Source organism: Arachis stenosperma, chromosome 6 (assembly GCF_014773155.1).
Source record: "Arachis stenosperma cultivar V10309 chromosome 6, arast.V10309.gnm1.PFL2, whole genome shotgun sequence".
NCBI lineage: Eukaryota > Viridiplantae > Streptophyta > Magnoliopsida > Fabales > Fabaceae > Arachis > Arachis stenosperma.
Genome location: NC_080382.1, coordinates 41,266,317 through 41,287,915, shown reverse-complemented (window position 1 = coordinate 41,287,915; position 21,599 = coordinate 41,266,317). Strand labels below are relative to the sequence as shown.

Here is a 21,599-nt window from a genome sequence, read left to right as displayed (position 1 = left end):
TATTGGCTCAGAACAAAGTGTTGACTCAACAGGTCAACATGATCTCTCAAAATCTGAATGGATGGCAACATGCATCCAACAGTACTAGAGAGGCAGCTTCTGAAGAAGCTTATGATCCTGAGAATCCTACCATGGCAGAGGTTAATTACATGGGTGAACCTTATAGAAACACCTATAACTCATCATGGAGAAATCATCCAAATTTCTCATGGAAGGATCAACAAAAGCCTCAACAAGGCTTTAACAATGGTGGACGCAATAGGATGAGCAATAGCAAGCCATATCCATCATCTTCTCAGCAACAGACAGAGAATTCTGAACAAAACACCTCTAATTTAGCCAATATAGTCTCTGATCTGTCAAAGGCCACTTTCAGTTTCATGAGTGAAACAAGATCCTCCATTAGAAATCTGGAGGCACAAGTGGGCCAGCTGAGTAAGAAAGTCATTGAAACTCCTTCCAGTATTCTCCCAAGCAATACAGAAGAGAATCCAAAAGGAGAATGCAAGGCCATTGATATAATCAATGTGGCCGAATGCACAAGGGAGGAGGAGGACAAAAATCCTAGTGAGGAAGACCTCCTGGGACGTCCCTCAAACAAGAAGGAGTTTCCTATTAAGGATCCAAAGGAATCTAAGGCTCATATAGAGACCATAGAGATTCCATTAAATCTCCTTCTGCCATTCATGAGCTCTGAAGACTATTCTTCCTCTGAAGAGGATGAAGATGTAACTGGAGAGCAAGTTGCTCAATACTTAGGAGCTATCATAAAGCTGAATGCCAAGTTGTTTAGTAATGAGACTTGGGAAAGTGAACCTCCCTTGCTCATTAGTGAACTAGATACCTGGATTTAGCAAATTCTACCTCAAAAGAAACAAGATCCTGGCAAGTTCTTAATACCTTGTACCATAGGCACCATGACCTTTAAAAAAGCTCTGTGTGATCTGGGGTCAGGGATAAATCTTATGCCACTCTCTGTAATGGAGAAGCTGGGGATCATTGAGGTACAACCTGCCTTGTTCTCATTACAATTGGCAGACAAGTCATTGAGACAAGCTTATGGAATAGTAGAGGACGTGTTAGTAAAGGTTGAAGGCCTTTACATCCCTGCTGATTTCATAATCTTAGACACTAGGAAGGAAGAGGATGATTGCATCATCCTTGGAAGACCTTTCCTAGCCACAGTAGGAGCTGTGATAGATGTCAACAGAGGTGAATTAGTCCTTCAAATTGAATGGGAACTACCTTGTGTTTAAGGCACATGGCCATCCCTCTGTCACAAAAGAGAGTAAGCATGAAGAGCTTCTCTCAGTTCATAGTCAAGAAGAGCCCTCACAGTCAAACTCTAAGTTTGGTGTTGGGAGGCCACAACCAAACTCTAAGTTTGGTGTTAAGACCCCATATCCAAACTCTAAGTTTGGTGTTGGGACTATACAACATTGATCTGATCACCTTGTGGCTCCATGAGAGCCACTGTCAAGCTATTGACATTAAAGAAGCGCTTGTTGGGAGGCAACCCAATTTTATTTATATAATTTTTATTTTATTGTTATTTTGTGTTTTATTAGGTACATGATCATGAGGAGTCACGAAAAAATCATAAAAATTAAAAACAGAATCAAAAACAGCAGAAGAAAAAAATCACACCCTAGAGGAAGCACAGGCTGGCGTTCAACGCCAGTAAGATGCATCTGGCCGGCGTTCAACGCCAGAACAGAGCATCATTCTGGCGCTGAACGCCAGAAACAAGCAACATTCTGGCGCTGAACGCCAGGAATGTGCCTAGAGAAGAAAAGCTGGCGCTGAACGCCAGAAACATGCTTTACATGGGCGTTGAATGCCCAGAATGTGCACCACACGGCGTTTAAACGCCAGAATGGTGTGCAAAGGCATTTTGCATGCCTATTTGGTGCAGGGATGGAATTCCTTGACACCTCAGGACCTGTGGACCCCACAGGATCACCTCAGGATCTGTGGACCCCACAGGATCCCCACCTACTATATTCCCACCTTACCTCCTAATCCTATTTTTGTGATTACTCTTCCCCATGTCACACTTCCCAACACTCTTCACCAATCACCTCAATTCCTCTTCCCAATCACCCCCTTCACCACTCACATCCATCCACTCTTCCCCATAAACCCCACCTACCTTCAAAAATTCAAAACCATTTTCCCACCCATTCCCACCCTAAATGGCCGAACATACACTCCCCCCTCTCCCTATATATACCCTTCCATTCTACTTCATTTTCACAACACACAACCCCCTCTTCCAAACCTTGACCGAACCTACACTTCCCCTTCTCCTCCATATTCTCTTCTTCTTCTTCTTCTCTTCTTTCTTCTCTTGCTCGAGGGCGAGCAATATTTTAAGTTTGGTGTGGTAAAAGCATAAGCTTTTTGTTTTTCCATTACCATCAATGGCACCTAAGGCCGGAGAATCCTCTAGAAAAGGAAAAGGGAAGACAAAAGCTTCCACCTCCGAGTCATGGGAGATGGAAAGATTCATCTCCAAGAGCCATCAAGACCACTTCTATGATGTTGTGACAAAGAAGAAGGTGATCCCTGAGGTCTCTTTCAAGCTCAAGAAAAATGAGTATCCGGAGATCCGACATGAAATCCGAAGAAGAGGTTGGGAAGTCTTAACCAACCCCATGCAATAAGTCAGAATCTTAATGGTTCAAGAGTTCTATGCCAATGCATGGATCACTAGGAACCATGATCAAAGTATGAACCCGAGTCCAAAGAATTATCTCACAATGGTTCGGGGGAAATACTTAGATTTTAGTCCGAAAAATGTAAGATTGGCGTTTCACTTGCCCATGATGCAAGGAGACGAATGCCCCTACACTAGAAGGGTCAACTTTAATCAAAGGTTGGACCAAGTCTTTATGGACATATGTGTGGAAGGAGCTCAATGGAAGAGAGACTCCAAAGGCAAGCCAGTCCAACTAAGAAGACTGGACCTCAAGCCTGTGGCTAGAGGATGGTTGGAGTTCATTCAACGCTCCATCATTCCTACTAGCAACCGATCTGAAGTTATTGTGGATCGGGCCATCATGATTCACAGCATCATGATTGGAGATGAAGTAGAAGTTCATGAGGTCATCTCCAATGAAATCTACAAAATAGCCGACAAGCCCTCCACCATGGCACGGCTAGCTTTTCCTCACCTTATTTGCCATCTATGTTACTCAGCTGGAGTTATCATAGAAGGAGACATTCTCATTGAAGAGGATAAGCCCATCACCAAGAAGAGGATGGAGCAAGCAAGAGAGACCCTTCACGGTTCTCAAGAGATGCATGAGGAAGCTCATCATCAAGAAATTTCTGAGATGCCTCAAGGGATGCACTTCCCTCCCAACAACTATTGGGAACAACTCAACACTTCCTTAGAAGATTTGAGCCACAATGTTGAACAATTAAGGGTGGAACATCATGAGCACTCCAAGAGGGAGGAGCAACAAAGGCAAGGAAGGGACATAGAAGAGCTTAAGAACATCATTGGTCCTTCAAGAAGAGGACGCCACTAAGGTGGACTCATTCCTTGTTCTTATTTCTCTATTTTTCGTTTTTTTTATGCTGTGTTTATCTATGTTTTTGTGTCTCTACTTCATGATCATTAGTATGTAGTAACCATGCCTTAAAGTTATGAATAAAATCCATTAATCCTTCACCTCTCTTAAATGAAAAATGTTTTAATTCAAAAGAACAAGAAGTACATGAATTTCGAATTTATCCTTGAATTTAATTTAATTATATTGATGTGGTGACAATACTTTTTGTTTTCTGAATGAATGCTTGAACAGTGCATATGTCTTTTGATCTTGTTGTTTATGAATGTTAAAATTGTTGGCTCTTGAAAGAATGATGAACAAAGAGAAATGTTATTGATGATCTGAAAAATCATGAAATTGATTCTTGAAGCAAGAAAAAGCAGTGAAAAGTAAAAAGCTTGCGAGAAAAAAAAGAGAGAAAAGTGGCGAAAAAAATAGAAAGAAAAAGAAAAAGCAAGCAGAAAAAGCCAATAGCCCTTAAAACCAAAAGGGAAGGGTAAAAAGGATCCAAGGCTTTGAGCATCAATGGATAGGAGGGCCCAAGGAAATAAAATCCAGGCCTAAGCGGCTAAATCAAGCTGTCCCTAACCATGTGCTTGTGTCATGAAGATCCAAGTGAAAAGCTTGAGACTGAGTGGTTAAAGTCGTGATCCAAAGCAAAAAGAGTGTGCTTAAGAGCTCTGGACATCACTAACTGGGGACTTTAGCAAAGCTAAGTCACAATCTGAAAAGGTTCACCCAGTTATGTGTCTGTGGCATTTATGTATCTGGTGGTAATACTGGAAAACAAAGTGCTTAGGGCCACGGCCAAGACTCATAAGTAGCTGTGTTCAAGAATCAACATGCTTAACTAGGAAAGTCAATAACACTATCCGAAATTCTAAGTTCCTAGAGAAGCCAATCATTCTAAACTTCAAAGGAAAAAGTGAGATGCCAAAACTGTTCAGAAGCAAAAAGCTACAAGTCCCGCTCATCTAATTAGAATTAATATTCATTGATATTCTGGAATTTATAGTATATTCTCTTCTTTTTATCCTATTTGATTTTCAGTTGCTTGGGGACAAGCAACAATTTAAGTTTGGTGTTGTGATGAGCGGATAATTTATACGCTTTTTGGCATTGTTTTTAAGTAGTTTTTAGTAAGTTCAAGCTACTTTTAGGGATGTTTTCATTAGTTTTTATGTTAAATTCACATTTCTGGACTTTACTATGAGTTTGTGTGTTTTTCTGTAATTTTAGGTAATTTCTGGCTGAAATTGAGGGACTTGAGCAAAACTCTGAAAAAGGCTGACAAAAGGACTGCTGATGCTGTTGGAATCTGACCTCCCTGCACTCGAAATGGATTTTCTGGAGCTACAGAACTCCAAATGGATTTTCTGACCTCCCTGATCACGTTTTGGGGGCTGGCCATTCGGCCATGCCTGAACCTTTCACTTATGTATTTTCAACGGTGGAGTTTCTGCACACCATAGATTAAGGGTGTGGAGCTCTGCTGTACCTCAAGTTTCAATACAATTACTATTACTTTCTATTCAATTCTCTTTTATTCTTATTCCAAGATATACGTTGCACAACACTTTGATGAATGTGATGATCCGTGACACTCATCATCATTCTCACCTATGAACGCGCGTGATTGACAATCACTTCCGTTCTACCTTAGACCGAGCGCATATCTCTTAGATTCCCCACAGAATCTTCGTGGTATAAGTTAGATAGATGGCGGCATTCATGAGGATCCGGAAAGTCTAAACCTTGTCTATGGTATTCCGAGTAGGATTCTGGGATTGAATGACTGTGACGAGCTTCAAACTCCTGAAGGCTGGGCGTGATGACAAACGCAAAAGAATCAAGGGATTCTATTCCAACCTGATTGAGAACCGACAGATGATTAGCCATGCTGTGACAGAGCATAGGACCATTTTCACTGAGAGGATGGGATGTAGCCATTGACAACGGTGATGTCCTACATACAGCTTGCCATGGAAAGGAGTAAGAAGGATTGGATGAAAGCAATGAGAAAGTAGAGATTCAAGAGGAGCACAGCATCTCCATACGCCTATCTGAAATTCCCACTATTGATTTACATAAGTATTTCTATCCCTTTTTATTTTCTTTTTATTATTAGTTTTCAAACTCATCATAAACCAATTTAATCTGCCTAACTGAGATTTACAAGGTGACCATAGCTTGCTTCATACCAACAATCTCTGTGGGATCGACCCTTACTCACGTAAGGTTTATTACTTGGACGACCCAGTGCACTTGCTGGTTAGTTGTGCGGAGTTGTGAATTGAATTTTAGACACCGTGATATTGAGCATCAAGTTTTTGGAGCCATTACCGGGGATTGTTTCGAGTTAGAAAAGAATGAATCACAATTTCGTCCACCACCAATGTTTCGAGGGTTACCTGAAACTGAAGGTCAATCTCGGATGAGATCTTCTGTACTGGTCGGAGCTGTTGTGTCCGACCTGTTTAGAGCTGGTGGCCGGAGCTGTCGTGTCCGACCTGTTTAGAGATGGTGGTGCTGCTGATCCTTCATCCCCGAAGGGTGGGGGTACCTGCAAGGGACTCCGATGCTTAAGTTAGCAAGGGTATTAAGTAGGTTTTGAGTAGAATCAGAGTATGAGTTATACCTGGGTGCTCTAGTGTATTTATAATGTTGAGGAGTGAACTTTCTAGAGATAAGATAGTTATCTTATCTTATCTTATCTTATCTTTATCTTTGAGTGAGGTCATCTTATCTTTAGAGGAACCCCCTTTATCTTTCTGGGCTTTGGCTGCCTTTAGATTGGGCTGTGTTCCTTCGTTTTGGGCCTGCTTTGGGCTCCTTTGGCGAGTTGGCCGAGCTCTTTGAGAAGAGGTCGGATAGTCTGACCTGAAGAGGTCGGTCGGCTTGTCGCTAAACATCCCGGGTCGGACAGCTTGACCCAGGGTATGAACAGAGGCCAAGAAAGAAAGTTAGCTCTCCCATTAAACTCATCTCAAACTCACTAGTCATGAGTTTTCCAAACTCTTCACACAAGGATTCATTGGCTGATCCAAACACAATATCATCCACATAAACTTGAGAGTTTTACCCCTTTGAAAGTGATTTTCCAATAGGAAGGCACTAAGCCTTTCATACCAAGCTCTTGGAGCTTGCCTAAGGCCATAAAGGGCCTTTGAGGGTTTAAAAACATGATTTGGAAACTCTTTATATTCAAAATTGGGGGGTTGTGCCACATACACTTCTCTATCAATAAAGCCATTAAGGAAAGCACATTTAACATCCATTTGAAATATTGTGAAACCCTTATGGGCAGCATAGGCAAGAAGCAACCTAATTGCCTCTATTATAGCTATTGGAGCAAAAGACTCATCAAAATCTATACCATCTTCTTGATCTAACCTTAGGCCACTAATCTAGCCTTGTTACAAACAACTTGTCCATGCTCACCAAGTTTATTTTTAAAGACCCACTTAGTACTCGTTACCTTCTTACCATCCGGATGAGGTACTAGTGTCCAAACCTCATTTTTGTCAAATTGAGCCAGCTCCTTTTGCATAGCTTTGATCCAAGAGGGATCGTCAAGTGCTTGCTTAACATTGTTGGGCTCCATTTGTGACAAGAGAGCAACGTTTCTTGGTTTGGATTGCCTTTTGGATGAGGATCTTGTTGTTACACCTTATGAGGGATCACCAATGATAAAGTCATGAGGATAACCCCTCATGAACTTCCATTCTCTTGGTTTTCGGATTGAGATTAAGCCTTGTTGAGCCTCATCACGCTGTTCTGTTTTAGTTTCTCGTGCTGATTCAGGAGACAAAACAAAAATGTCTCCTCCATTTTGACCAGACAAAATTGGACAGACAGATTCATTTTGAACAGACTTGGGATTTTCTCCATTGGTTTCTTTATTGACAACATCTTCACAATCTGAATCATTATCTATCATAGTACTGGGAATTGAATTAGAATCACAAAATGATACATGTATGAATTCCTCTATGGTTCTATGTTCTTTGAGGTAAATTATATAAGCTTTGCTAGTGGTGGAGTATCCAACAAACATTTTCTCATAAGATTTTGGATCAAATTTACCAAGATTTTCTTTGTTGTTAAGTACAAAGCATTTGCATCCAAAAACATGGAAATACTTAAGATTAGGTGGGGTTCCTTTCCATAGCTCATAAGGAGTTTTCTTCAACCCTTTTCTTATGATGGTCCTATTCAAAATATAACAAGCTGTATTTACAGCTTCAGCCCATAGAAATTTTGGAACCTCATTTTCACATAACATAGCCCTAGTCATCTCTTGAAGACTTCTATTCCTTCTTTCAACAACCCCATTTTGTTGAGGTGTTCTAGGGCATGAAAAGTTATGAGCAATTCCAAAAATATCACAAAAATTTTCAAAGTCTTGGTTTTCAAATTCTTTTACGTGATCACTTCTCAAATGGGCAACTTTTAAATCTTTTTCATTTTGAATTCTTTTGCAAAGGGTTGAAAAAGCATGAAAAGCATCATTTTTATGAGCAAGAAAAAGTACCCAACCGAATCTAGAGTAATCATCCACCACCACTAAGCCATAGTGTTTACCTCTTAAACTTTGAGTTCTTGTTGGTCCAAAAAGATCAAGGTGTAACATCTCTAATGGCCTCTTGGTTGAAATTCCATCTTTTGTTTTAAAAGAGGATTTTACTTGTTTGCCTAATTGACAAGCATCACAAGTAAGATCCTTATCAAATTTAATATTTGGAATTCCTCTTACCAAGTTTTTCTTAACTAGCTTAGAAATTTGGTACATGCTAGCTTGACCCAATTTCTTATGCCATAGCCATTTTTTAGATTCAAGAGAGGTAAAACATGTTACTTTTTTATCTTTCAAGTCCTCAAGAGTCAATCCATACACTTTATTACACCTTTTAGCCTCAAACAAAATATCTCCAAATTTTTCACATATAACTAAACACACAAACTTTCTAAAGACAACTTCAAAACTTAAATCACACAATTGGCTAACACTAAGTAAATTATGTTTCAAACCATCAATAAGAAGAACTTCATTCATAGAAGATGAGAAACTTTTACCAACTTTTTCAATGGCCACTATTTTTCCTTTACCATCATCACCGAAAGTGACAAACCCTCCATCATATTCATCAAGTTTTATGAAGAAGGTTGCCTTTCCAGTCATATGCCTAGAGCATCCGTTGTCCATATACCACATATTGTCCTGCCGCTTGGATGCTAGGCATACCTACAAAATGAGCTTAAGTGACCTTAGGTATCCAAATCTTCTTAGATCCTTTCACATTAAACCATCTCCTATGTCCCAAACCATTGTAGTAAAAAACAACTTTGTAAACCTTGTCACCAATCAATCTTTCACCAAAAAAGCATTGAATGGGAAAGTCCCTATTTCGGTTGCATAGTCTACAAAATCTTGGAGTTGCTGTTTTGTTAAAGCTTGTTGGGTTTTGAAACCTTGTATCATTTGAAGATGAGGCTATGTTTTCAAAATAAGGTTTTTCAACAGATTTGCAATTTTTGTAATACCCCAAGCCAGCTTTGTCATAGAGTGGTTTTTGACTAACCAAAATATTGATTTAGATTTTCAGAACTTTGAGTGAACTTAGCTGAGTCATTTTCAAGACTTTTGATTTTTTTCAACAACTCTTCATTTTCTTTGAAATAGTTTATATATGCAACAATTGAATGATCACTTTCACAGCTTCTAAGTTGAGCTTTTAACTGCTTGTTTTCTTCAACAAGATCAACAGCAGTTTCAACCTCCCTTAGTTTATCTTTAAGAAAACCATTTTCAGTTTTTAGGATGGTGATTTGTTGCTCAAGATCTTGGTTATCAAACAGAAAATATCCAAAAAGGTAGTCTATCATAAGATGAAGATCTTCAGTGTCAGGGTTGTGAAAGACTACCTGATCAATGTGATCTGCCATGAGACATGGTTGTGACTTGGTCTCGGATTCTTCATCATCGTCTGAGTCATTTTCCAAGTCCTCCCATGAAGCCATCAGTCCCTTTTTCTTTCCTCTCTTTGACTTCTCTTCCTTCTTTAATTTAGGGTAATCAGATTTAAAATGTCCAGTTTCTTTGCAGTTGTAGAATATCACCTTGCTGAAATCTTTCTTTTGTTTTCTTGAGCTGCTTCCTCTGCCTCTCTCCTTGAACTTCACCATTTTCCTGAATTTTTTGGCAAACAACACAAACTCATTTTCAGAGGAATTATCACTGGATTCATCATCCAAAGGGTTAGTCACAGATGTAAAAGCAATTCTTTTCTTTTTTGAATCTTTTTTCAAATAAGTGTTTTCAAAAGCAAGTAAGTTTCTGGTGGACGAAATTGTGATCCATATTCTTTAAGATGTACTCCTTGTAAAATTATGGAATTTAAGAAATTGGCACGAGTGAACACAACTCCGTTCAACTAACCAGCAAGTGTACTGGGTCGTCCAAGTAATAAACCTTACGCGAGTAAGGGTCGATCCCACAGAGATTGTTGGTATGAAGCAAGCTATGGTCACCTTGTAAATCTCAGTTAGGCAGATTAAAATTGTTTATGGTTTCGAAAATTTATAATAAAAGAGAAGAAATAAAAGGGATAGAATACTTATGCAGATTCATTGGTGGGGATTTCAGATAAGCGAATGGAGATACTGTATGGCTCAAGAACGCCTGCTATCCTCCTGCTTCAACTCAATCCTTCTTACTCCTTTCCATGGCAAGCTGTGTATAGGGGTTCACCATCAGCGGTGGCTACTTTCAATCCTCTCGGGAAAATGGTCCTCTGCGGCTGTCACTCGCATGGCTAATCGTCTGGAGGCATCACCCATGGTTGATGGCTACATCCCATCCTTGCAGTGAAAACTACGCTCACGCACTCTGTCACAGCACGGCTAATCACTGGTTGGTTCCCGCTCCTACTGGAATAGAATCCCTTGATTCTTTTGCGTTTGTCACTAACGCCCAGCACTTGCGAGTTTGAAGCACGTCACAGTCATTCATTACCGGAATCCTACTCGGAATACCACAGACAAGGTGAGACTTTCCGGATTCCCAGGATCCTACTCGGAATACCACAGACAAGGTGAGACTTTCCGGATCCTCATAAATGCCGCCATCTATCTAGCTTATACCACGAAGATTCTGTTGGGGAATCTAAGAGATACGCATTCAAGCTCTGTTGCATGTAGAACGGAAGTGGTTGTCAATCACGCGCGTTCATAAGTGAGAATGATAATGAGGGTTATCTAATCATCACATTCATCATATTCTTGGGTGCGAATGAATATCTTGGAATAAGAATAAAAGAGAATTGAATAAAAGAAAATAGAACTGCATTAATACTTGAGGTACAGCAGAGCTCCACACCCTTAATCTATGGTGTGCAGAAACTCCACCATTGAAAATACATAAGTAAAAGGTTCAGGCATGGCCGAATGGCCAGCCCCCATGATCTGAGAACTATGCGTCCCAAGATGTCAAATACATTAGTTAAATGTTCTATTTATAATAAACTAGCTCCTAGGGTTTACATGAGTAAGTAATTGATGCATAAATCCACTTTCGGGGCCCACTTGGTGTATGTTTGGGCTGAGCTTGATCAATCCACGAGCTGAGGCTTCTCTTGGAGTTGAACTCCGAGTTATGACGTGTTTTGGGCGTTCAACTCCGGATCATGACGTTTTTCTGGCGTTTAACTCCAGACAGCAGCATGTACTTGGCGTTCAACGCCAAGTTACGTCGTCAATTTCCGAATAAAGTATGGACTATTATATATTGCTGGAAAGCCCTGGATGTCTACTTTCCAACGCCGTTGAGAGCGCGCCAATTGGAGTTCTGTAGCTCCAGAAAATTCATTTTGAGTGCAGGGAGGTCAGATTCCAACAGCATCAGCAGTCCTTTTGTCAGCCTTTTTCAGAGTTTTGCTCAAATCCCTCAATTTCAGTCAGAAATTACCTGAAATCACAGAAAAACACACAAACTCATAGTGAAGTCCAGAATTGTGAATTTAACATAAAAACTAATGAAAACATCCCTAAAAGTAGCTTGAACTTACTAAAAACTACCTAAAAACAATGCCAAAAAGCGTATAAATTATCCGCTCATCAGTTTCCTCTCAAGTCATCACATGTCATGGAATCTAAACTACTGCTCTCAAAAATGATTAATGCTTTAGTTTTCCACTCTTTTGTGAGACATCTCAAAACTCTTCTCACAAGCACAGAATCAAGATACGTAATTTCCATAGCATTTAAGCCAACAATGATGATGTTGAATCTTTCAAACAGTTCATCAATAGATTCTCCTTCCTTCATTGCAAACATTTCATACTCTCTGTTCAACATATCTTTTCGGGTCTTCTTCACTATGGTGGTTCCTTCATGGGTGATTTGAAGTTTGTCCCAGATTTTCTTTGCCGTTGTGCATCGTGATACCCGTCGGTATTCTTCGAAGCTGATAGCACAGTTGAGCAAGTTGACAGCCTTGGCATTGAGCTCCATCTTCTTTCTGTCTTCCTCGGTCCAGCTTGCTTCGGGTTTAAGAGAGACTACTCATTCAGCATTTGTGGTGGATGGAAATTGAGGACCCTCCAGGATAATCTTCCAAAGTCTATAATCTACTGCTTGCACAAAAATCTTTATTCTCACCTTCCAATAGGTGTAGTTTTTTTCCCATTGAAAAGAGGAGGTCTGTTGCTTGATTGTCCTTCTGTCAGGTTGTAGGACACCAGATTAGAGCCACTGTTTTTTGCCATCTGGATCTTTTCTCCAAGCTGCAAAGCTTGATCTCTTTGAGACCAAGCTCTGATACCAATTGATGGTTTATCAGTGGCTAAGAGAAGGGGGGTTGAATCTTAGCCCCCTTTTCGCTTAGTAACCCTTGTTGTCCTTTAGAACACTTGAGGAGATATTTCCTATTTTTGTCTTGTGCCTAGCTACGAGATTTTTTCATTTTGTCTCGTGACCAGCCAGGAGATATTTTTCAGTTTTGTCTCCTGTGCAGCAGAATCAAGAATGGAGTAGAAGAGAGAGAAAATTACACCAAGATATATCCTGGTTCAGTTGCAAAGTGCAATGCAGCCTACATCTAGTCTTCATCACAACAATGATGGAAATTCACTATAATCATCCTTGATTACAAACACCAATTCTCCCTAGGAACAACCCTTCCTATCCAGGACAAGTCCAGAATCTAAACCCCAATCCTGAACTTGACTTTATCACTGCTAAGCTTTCAACTGCTAAGTGCTAACCCAACTTGCAAGGGGATTTAACGTTAGGATTTTTGCTAGTAAAGAATTTTATAAAAATAGTTGCGTTGTAGATATAGATTCTAAACCAACAAAAATTCCTTCGTGCAAACGTTTTGGTTGTCACAAGTGACAAACCCCTTTAAAATTGATAACCGAGTATTTAAACCTCGGGTCGTCTTCTCAAGGAACTGCAGGGAAGTATGTTCTTATTATTGGTTATGAAGATTGTAAATTGGGGTTTGAGAATGAAGCATGAATATGGCAAATAATTTAAATGGCAATTAAAATAATAAATACTGTAAAGCAAACCCTTTGGCAAGGTATAAGAAATTGGAAGTCCAGACTTAGTTATTCTTATCAATAATAATGAAAGTTGAATCTTAATTCCACTTAGTTAACCTTTGCTAGAGCAAAGGAAAGTCAAGGGACTAATTAGTTTGACCTTCGAATCCTATTTATTTCCTAAGAAAAGGTTGGGATTATTGAAGTTCAGTTCAATTAGCAAAGATAACAGTTATCAATTATGTTGAGCTAAGATAACTCCTGAGTTATTGATTTCTTAACCAAGACCAAAAGGAAAGGAATTAAATCTACTAGAATAAAAATGTCTTCAGATTGGGAATAATCAATAACATAAATAAAAGAAAGCAATATTAACTGGAATACCTCAAATAACATTAATTCGAAAGAGTAATCTGTAACATAGAAGAATTCATAAAATGATTTGAAAAGCAAGTAATGAAAAAGGAATATTGAACCTGATAAGAAGATGAGATAAATTCCTAATTTCTAAAAATCCTAATCCTAAATCCTAAGAGAGAGGAGAGAGCCTCTCTCTCTCAATACTAAATCATGGAAGGTGACTAAAAATTGGAGATTCTTTTGAATGGATGCATTCCCACACTTCATAACCTATGGTCTATGCCTTCTGGACTTGGATTTGGGCCAAAAAGGGCTTCAGAATTCGCTTTGAGCATTTTCTGCAATTTCTGGTGCGTGGCCTCTGTCACGCGTCTGCGTGGGTCACGCAGTCGCGTCAATTGGAGTTTTCCTTATCGCGTGGTCGCGTCAGTCATGCGGCCATGTCGCTGCTTCTTCGCTCTTGGCACGCGGTTGCATCGTCCATGTGATCGCGTGGATGCCAGTTTCTCCAAAACTCCGTTTTACGCTTTCCTTCCATTTTTGTATGTTTCCTTTTCCATCTTTTAAGTCATTCCTGCCTTAGAAGATCTGAAACTACTCAACACACTAATCATGGCATCGAATGGAAATAAAGGTAATTAAAATAATTAATTTTAAAGCATAGGAAACATGTTTTTCACATACATCACATAATAAGGAAGGGAAAGTAAAACCATGCAATGAATATGAATAAGTGGGTGAAGGATTGAATAAATCACTCAAACTAAGCACAAAATATATCACAAAATATAGGTTTATCAGGATTCCCACAGAATCATGAAACACAACACAGATGTACAAAGGACCTCTAAGAACATCTATGGCTTTTTTTTTTTATTTTGCACTCTCTACCTTTCTCTGCTCTATGTCTTTTTCTTACAAACCTCACTATTTACCTTTTTCCATGAGACTCAAGACATACAAAATTAAACAGAAAAATACAAAATGAAGAACATTGAAGGAGAAGAATTTCTGTTATCTTAGGTAGCTATGTGAACACTGTGCTTTCACTCTTTTCCTTGCTTCAAGCCCTGACTGTTCTCCCTTATTTATATAGGGGGAAGCCTCCACGGTTGAAACCACTTTAACCAAGCTAAACTTCTTCTTCTTCAAGAAAATCGGTTCGGCCAGAGAGAGAGGAGAGGAAACCGAATGCTTTAACCAACATGCAATTACTTCTGTGTCTTCCTTTTACACCAAGCTTCATCAATCCGAGACATCCCTCCTTGCTTGCACTCCAAGAAGGACTCATAACCCTTGATGCTTCTTGATTCATGACAGCTTCTTCTGCTCAAACTTCTGCAACTTCACCATGTAGCTACAATAGCTACCTCTTGTGGTAGTTGATCAAAAGTTGAGACAAATCATCCTTCAATGATCTTCTTCCTCTGATCAAAATCTTCTCTTTCATTTTTGGTATGGAGAGCTTGAGCTTACTTCACCAAATCTTACCTTTGTTGGTGAAGATCTCAACCACAATATACTTTTTGTTTTCTTTTTCTTGCCATCATTGTGATGGTCTTGTTGCTTGCTTCTTCTTCTCTACGGTAGCTTGCCATAGTTTTCATGGTTTCTACGGTGATATGACCGAATAGAGAAGAGACAGTAGAAAGAAAAGCAATTAAATGAATTTGAACAAAGTAATTAAAAAATGAGTTGCTTTTGCTTCCCTTTTACTGAGTAGCGTGCCTCATTAAGGCCAACCATCTAATCAATTATAATTTCTCTCTCATAGTTCCAAGGACTGCATTATCTCCTTTTTATAGAATTTGAATTCCATCATATGATAAAAAGGAGATCCGTTGAAAGCATGAATCAAAATATTTGCTTTCTCTCAAAATTGGTTTCGGACCAAGCAAGCAAATTTCTGGTAGAAATATTGATTTGGGCCAATAATAATATTGATTGAATCTGGCCCAATAAATGAATTATTGTTTCAGCCACAATAAACATTGTATCAATGCTGAAAATATTTTAACGGCCTTGTTTTATTTTTCCTTTTCTTTTCGGCCCAATCAAAACCTTCATAGCAAAATTAATTTAATTAACATATATGAATTGAAATCATATTAATAATTTTGCAATTAATCATATTAATAATGTTTGATCATCATTAATTGAATTTGGTGTTTTCCAAACTCATCAACTACTATATCGAATGAAGGAGATTCGATTTATAATGAGCTGAATTGCTATTAAGTGAGCATCAATTGAACCTTATTGCTTCAATTTAGCATAGACCATATAAATCGAAATTTATAGATTCGATTTAGTAGGGGATGACATAATTCGAATCAAAATGTCAAGTAATTCGAATCCTATAGATTCAATTTATTACTTATTACCCTAATTCAAATTCATTAAATTCAGTTTAAATAGAAATATAAATGGAGATAACTATGCAACGTTTTTAAGTTTGGGGAATTTAGGTAATTTTGGGGTGGCTTTGGTTTATCAACATAAATTAACCTAATATGTGATATTAGTTATTGTTATATATATATATATATATATATATATATATATATATACATTTATATATATATATGAAAAATGTGAAGGAGTGTCATCTCCAGAAGGATGGGTAGCTGGAGTCTCTGTGGTGGCGGTCTGAGGAGGTGCTGACTGAATAGGGATCTCGGGATCTGCAGCCTGGATCTGATGTGGGACCTCCTGCTGTGGTGCAGCCTGCTTTGTGCCTGCCTGCACAGCCTCTCTCTGTGGATGGGTCTCCTCCTCGTGCTCATCCGCCTCCTCCTCAGATGGCTCTGATGGTGTGTGATGTCGCCGCCAGATCGTATCAACAGCTTTAGGTGCTCATAGCGTCGCCGGTTGCGATGCTCCATCCTGTCTAGCTGCTAAAACAAGCGGTGCACTAGGTGATAAACTGGCTCTGAGGCAGGTGGAGGTGCAGTAGTGGTAGCAGGTGGAGGTGCAGCAGTGGAAGAAGAGGGGGCAGCCGAAGGCGTGGCGGTCTCATCTGAAAGAGTAAGGAAATTAGGTCTGTAGCCCGAGGCCAGAAAGTTCCTGCTGTGAGGAATAATCTTCCTGCACTCTGCAGCAGGTGGCCTCTCATCAGCGTCCTCCCAAGGCACGTCAGCCTGACGGCCTAGCTGGGTAACCAGATAAGGGAAAGGGAGGGTGCCTCGGATATGTACCCTAGCCATATAGTGCCGGATGAATCGTGGTAGGTACAGGTCCTTACCCTCCATCATACACCAGAGGAGGGTGATCATGGCAGCAGGTATCATAGTCTCATGGGTACTTGGCATAACAAAGTCGCTCAGGATTTGATGCCATAGCCGAGCCTCATCATTTAAGTAAATCCGCTTGATTCCCTTAGGCATGGTGGTGTCCTGACCCAATTCCCATGGAACAGTTGGGTCAAGGGCTATCCTAGCCTTGACAGCATCCCAATCAAACCTCAAGAAGAGCATGTCCTCCTCAGCCTTTTGGTAACCGTCAGGCTAATCGGACTTTGGTGGAAGGTGCAGAATATCCTCAATGACCTCTTCAGTGACCAGTATCTATTTCCCTCTAAGGTTGATGAGCGGATAATTTATACGCTTTTTGTCATTGTTTTTAGTATGTTTTCAATATGTTTTAGTTAGTTTTTAGTATATTTTTATTAGTTTTTAGTTAAAATTCACTTTTCTGGAATTTACTATGAGTTTGTGTGTTTTTCTGTGATTTCAGGTATTTTCTGGCTGAAATTGAGGGACCTGAGCAAAAATCTGATTCAGAGGCTAAAAAGGACTGCAGATGCTGTTGGATTCTGACCTCCCTGCACTCGAAGTGGATTTTCTGGAGCTACAGAAGCCCAATTGGTGCGCTCTTAACGGCGTTGGAAAGTAGACATCCTGGGCTTTCCAGCAATGGATAATAGTCCATACTTTGTCTGAGATTTGATGGCCCAAACCGGCGTTCCAAATCAGCTCAAAACTGCCCAGCGTTAAACGCCGGAACTGGCACAAGAATGGGAGTTAAACGCCCAAACTGGCACAAAAACTGGCGTTTAACTCCAAGAAAAGTCTCTACACGAAAATGCTTCAATGCTCAGCCCAAGCACACACCAAGTGGGCCCGGAAGTGGATTTTTATGTCATTTACTCATTTCTGTAAACCCTAGGCTACTAGTTCTCTACAAATAGGACCTTGTACTATTGTATTTTTATCTTTGGATCTTAGATCATCTTGAGATCTTTGAATCTTTTGATCACGTTTTGGGGGCTGGCCTCATGGCCATGCCTAGACCATGTTCTTATGTATTTTCAACGGTGGAGTTTCTACACACCATAGATTAAGGTGTGGAGCTATGCTGTACCTCGAGTATTAATGCAATTACTATTGTTCTTCTATTCAATTCAGCTTGTTCTTATTCCAAGATATTCATTCGCACTCAAGAACTTGATGAATGTGATGATTATGTGACGCTCATCATCATTCTCACTTATGAACGCGTGCCTGACAACCACTCCCGTTCTACAAGCAAACAAGGCTTGAATGTTTATCTCTTGGATTCCTTAATCGGAATCTTCGTGGTATAAGCTAGAATTGATGGTAGTATTCAAGAGAATCCGGAAGGTCTAATCCTTGTCTGTGGTATTCTGAGTAGGATTCAATGATTGAATGACTGTGACGAGCTTCAAATTTCTGAGGGCTGGGCGATAGTGACAGACGCAAAAGAATCAATGGATTCTATTCCAACCTGATTGAGAACCGACAGATGATTAGCCGTGCCGTGACAGGGTGCGTTGAACATTTTCACTGAGAGGATGGGACTGTAGCCACTGACAATGGTGATGCCCAACATACAGCTTACCATAGAAAGGAGTAAGAAGGATTGGATGAAGACAGTAGGAAAGCAGAGAGACGGAAGGGACAAAGCATCTCCATTCGCTTATCTGAAGTTCTCACCAATGAATTACATAAGTATCCCTATCTTTATCTTTATGTTTTATTCATATATCATCCATAACCATTTGAATCTGCCTGACTGAGATTTACAAGGTGACCATAGCTTGCTTCATACCAACAATCTCCGTGGGATCGACCCTTACTCGCGTAAGGTTTATTACTTGGATGACCCAGTGCACTTGTTGGTTAGTTGTGCGAAGTTGTGAAATTATGTTTAGACCATGGTATTGAGCACCAAGTTTTTGGAGCCATTACCGGGGACTATTTGAGTTGTGAAAAGAATGAATCACAATTTCGTGCACCAAGTTTTTGGCGCCGTTGCCGGGGATTGTTCGAGTTTGGACAACTGACAGTTCATCTTGTTGCTTAGATCATGTATTTTTCTTCAGAGTTCTTAAGAATGAATTCTAGTGTTTCAAGGTGATGTTCTTATCATCACCAAAGCTGATTGATTCTCATCAATTTAGCTCTTGAATGCAATGTCCTGCTGAAGCTTAGCTAGCCATGTCTAATTTCTTTAGACTGAAGCTTTAGACTAACATTGCATGATTCCTGGAATTCTCATTAAGAATTTTGATATCTTTATTTTCTTCTTCCACTTAAATTTCGAAAAATCCAAAAAAATTACAAAATTATAAAAACCAAAAATATTGTATGTTGAGTCTAGTGTCTCATTTTAAGTTTGGTGTCAATTGCATGTTTCTGTTCTTCTTGCATTCATTCATGTGTCTTAAGTGATCCTCAAGATGTTCTTGATGATTTCCTTGCTCTGATCTTTGAATTCTCTTGACTTGAATGTTTTGTTATATGCATTCTCATTTTGCTAGTAGTATACAAACTTCTAAGTTTGGTGTCTTGCATACATTGTTTATTTGATTTTAGTTGCATTTTAATTTTTCTTTATTATTGAAAATCCAAAAAATTTTTAATTTGTGTCTTTTCAAGTCAATAATACAGAGAATTAAAGATTCAGAACATACAGTAGAGGAATTATACAAAAAAAGCTGGACATTTAAAACGCCCAGTGAAGAAGGAAAACTGGCGTTTAAATGCCAACCAGGGTGCCTGGTTGGGCGTTTAACGCCCAAAAGGGTAGTGTTTTGGGCGTTAAACGCCAGAATGGATACCATTCTGGGCGTTTAACACCAGGATGGCACAAGAGGGAAGATTTTGTTTTTAATGCAAATTTTTTTCAAGTTTTCAAAATTTTTCAAAATCAAATCTTTTTCAAATCATATCTTTTCAACATTTCAAGTATGTTGCCTTTTCTGTTGAGAAAAGTTTAATGTTTAAATCATATCTTTTCTTGTTAGCCAAGTCATTAATTTTTTTTAATCAAATCTTTTTAAATTGTTTTTCAAATCATATCTTCTCAACCACATCTTTTTAAAACCATAACTTTTCAATCATATCTTATTAATCACATCTTTTTCAAAATAGTTTTCAATCATATCTTTTTAAATTTCTAATTTCAAAATCTTTTTCAAAAAATCACTTGATTTCTTTTCCACTCTTAGTTTTCGAAAATCAATTAGTAATTTTCGAAATGATTTTAAAATCTTTTACTGAATTTTCGAAAATTTCTTCCCCTCTTCTCACATCCTTCTATTTATGGACTAACACTACTCCTCAATGCACAATTCGAACTCTATCTTTCCTTGATAAGTTCGAATTTTCTATCTCTTCCTTCTATTTTTCTTTTCCTCTGACACTTCAAGGAATCTCTATACTGTGACATAGAGGATTCCATATTTTCTTGTTCTCTTCTCTTTCATATGAGCAGGAGCAAAGACAAAAGCATTCTTGTTAAGGCTGACCCTGAACCTGAAAGGACTTTGAAGCAAAAGCTAAGAGAAGCTAAGGCACAACTCTCTATAGAGGATCTAACAGAAATCTTCAAAGAAGAAGACATGGCAGCCGAAAACAACAACAATGCCAACAATGCAAAGAAGGTGCTGGGTGACTTTACTGCACATACTCCCGACTTCTATGGGAGAAGCATCTCTACCCCTGCCAATGGAGCAAACAACTTTGAGCTTAAGCATCAATTAGTTTCTCTAATGCAACAGAATTGCAAGTTCCATGGACTTCCATTGGAAGATCCTCATCAGTTTTTAGCTGAATTCTTGCAAATCTGTGACACTGTCAAGACTAATGGGGTTGACCCTGAAGTCTACAGACTTATGCTATTCCCTTTTGCTGTAAGAGACGGAGCTAGGATATGGTTGGACTCACAACCTAAAGAAAGCCTGAACTCTTGGGAAAAGCTAGTCAATGCCTTCTTGGCAAAGTTCTTTCCACCTCAAAAATTGAGTAAGCTTAGAGTGGAAGTCCAAACTTTCAGACAGAAGGAAGGTGAATCCCTCTATGAAGCTTGGGAAAGATACAAACAATTAATCAGAAAGTGTCCTTCTGACATGCTTTCTGAATGGAGCATCATAGGTATCTTCTATGATGGTCTGTCTGAACTGTCCAAGATGTCATTGGATAGCTCTGCTGGAGGATCTCTTCATCTGAAGAAGACGCCTACAGAAGCTCAAGAACTGATTGAAATGGTTGCAAATAACCAATTCATGTACACTTCTGAAAGGAATCCTGTGAACAATGGGACGAATCAGAAGAAAGGAGTTCTTGAGATTGATACTCTAAATGCCATATTGGCTCAGAACAAAATATTGACTCAGCAAGTCAATTTGATTTCTCAAAGTCTGTCTGGAATGCAAGCTGCACCAGGCAGTACTAAGGATGCTTCATCTGAAGAAGAAGCTTATGATCCTGAGAACCCTTCAATGGAAGAGGTGAATTACATGGGAGAACCCTATGGAAACACCTATAATTCTTCATGGAGAAATCATCCAAATCTCTCATAGAAGGATCGACAGAGACCTCAACAAGGTTTCAACAACAATAATGGTGGAAGAAACAGGTTTAGCAATGGCAAGCCTTTTCCATCATCTTCTCAGCAACAGACAGAGAATTCTAAGCAGAGCCACTCTGACTTAGCAACCATGGTCTCTGATCTAATCAAAACCACTCAAAGTTTCATGCCTGAAACAAGGTCCTCCATTAGAAACTTGGAGGCACAAGTGGGACAACTAAGCAAGAAAATTACTGAACTCCCTCCTAGTACTCTTTCAAGCAATACAGAAGAGAATCCAAAAGGAGAGTGTAAGGCCATC

The 21,599-nt window shown here is 39.3% G+C and overlaps 1 protein-coding gene and 1 non-coding gene across 2 annotated transcripts; both read right to left on the bottom strand.

The window, feature by feature from the left end:
* Positions 1 to 11,675: 11,675 nt before the first annotated feature.
* On the bottom strand, positions 11,676 to 12,071 carry LOC130933980 (uncharacterized). Its single transcript, XM_057863571.1, has one exon. The coding sequence runs from the start codon at positions 12,069 to 12,071 to the stop codon at positions 11,676 to 11,678; it is 396 nt and encodes a 131-aa protein (XP_057719554.1).
* An 8,664-nt stretch (positions 12,072 to 20,735) lies between these two features.
* Positions 20,736 to 20,843, bottom strand: LOC130937476 (small nucleolar RNA R71). Its single transcript, XR_009068695.1, has one exon. It is a non-coding gene; the product is annotated as a small nucleolar RNA R71 (small nucleolar RNA).
* Between the last annotated feature and the right edge of the window lie 756 nt (positions 20,844 to 21,599).

Bases quoted from the DNA above. Each gene is read 5' to 3' on its own strand.
- LOC130933980 (XM_057863571.1), bottom strand. From the start codon at position 12,071: ATGGAGCTCAATGCCAAGGCTGTCAACTTGCTCAACTGTGCTATCAGC.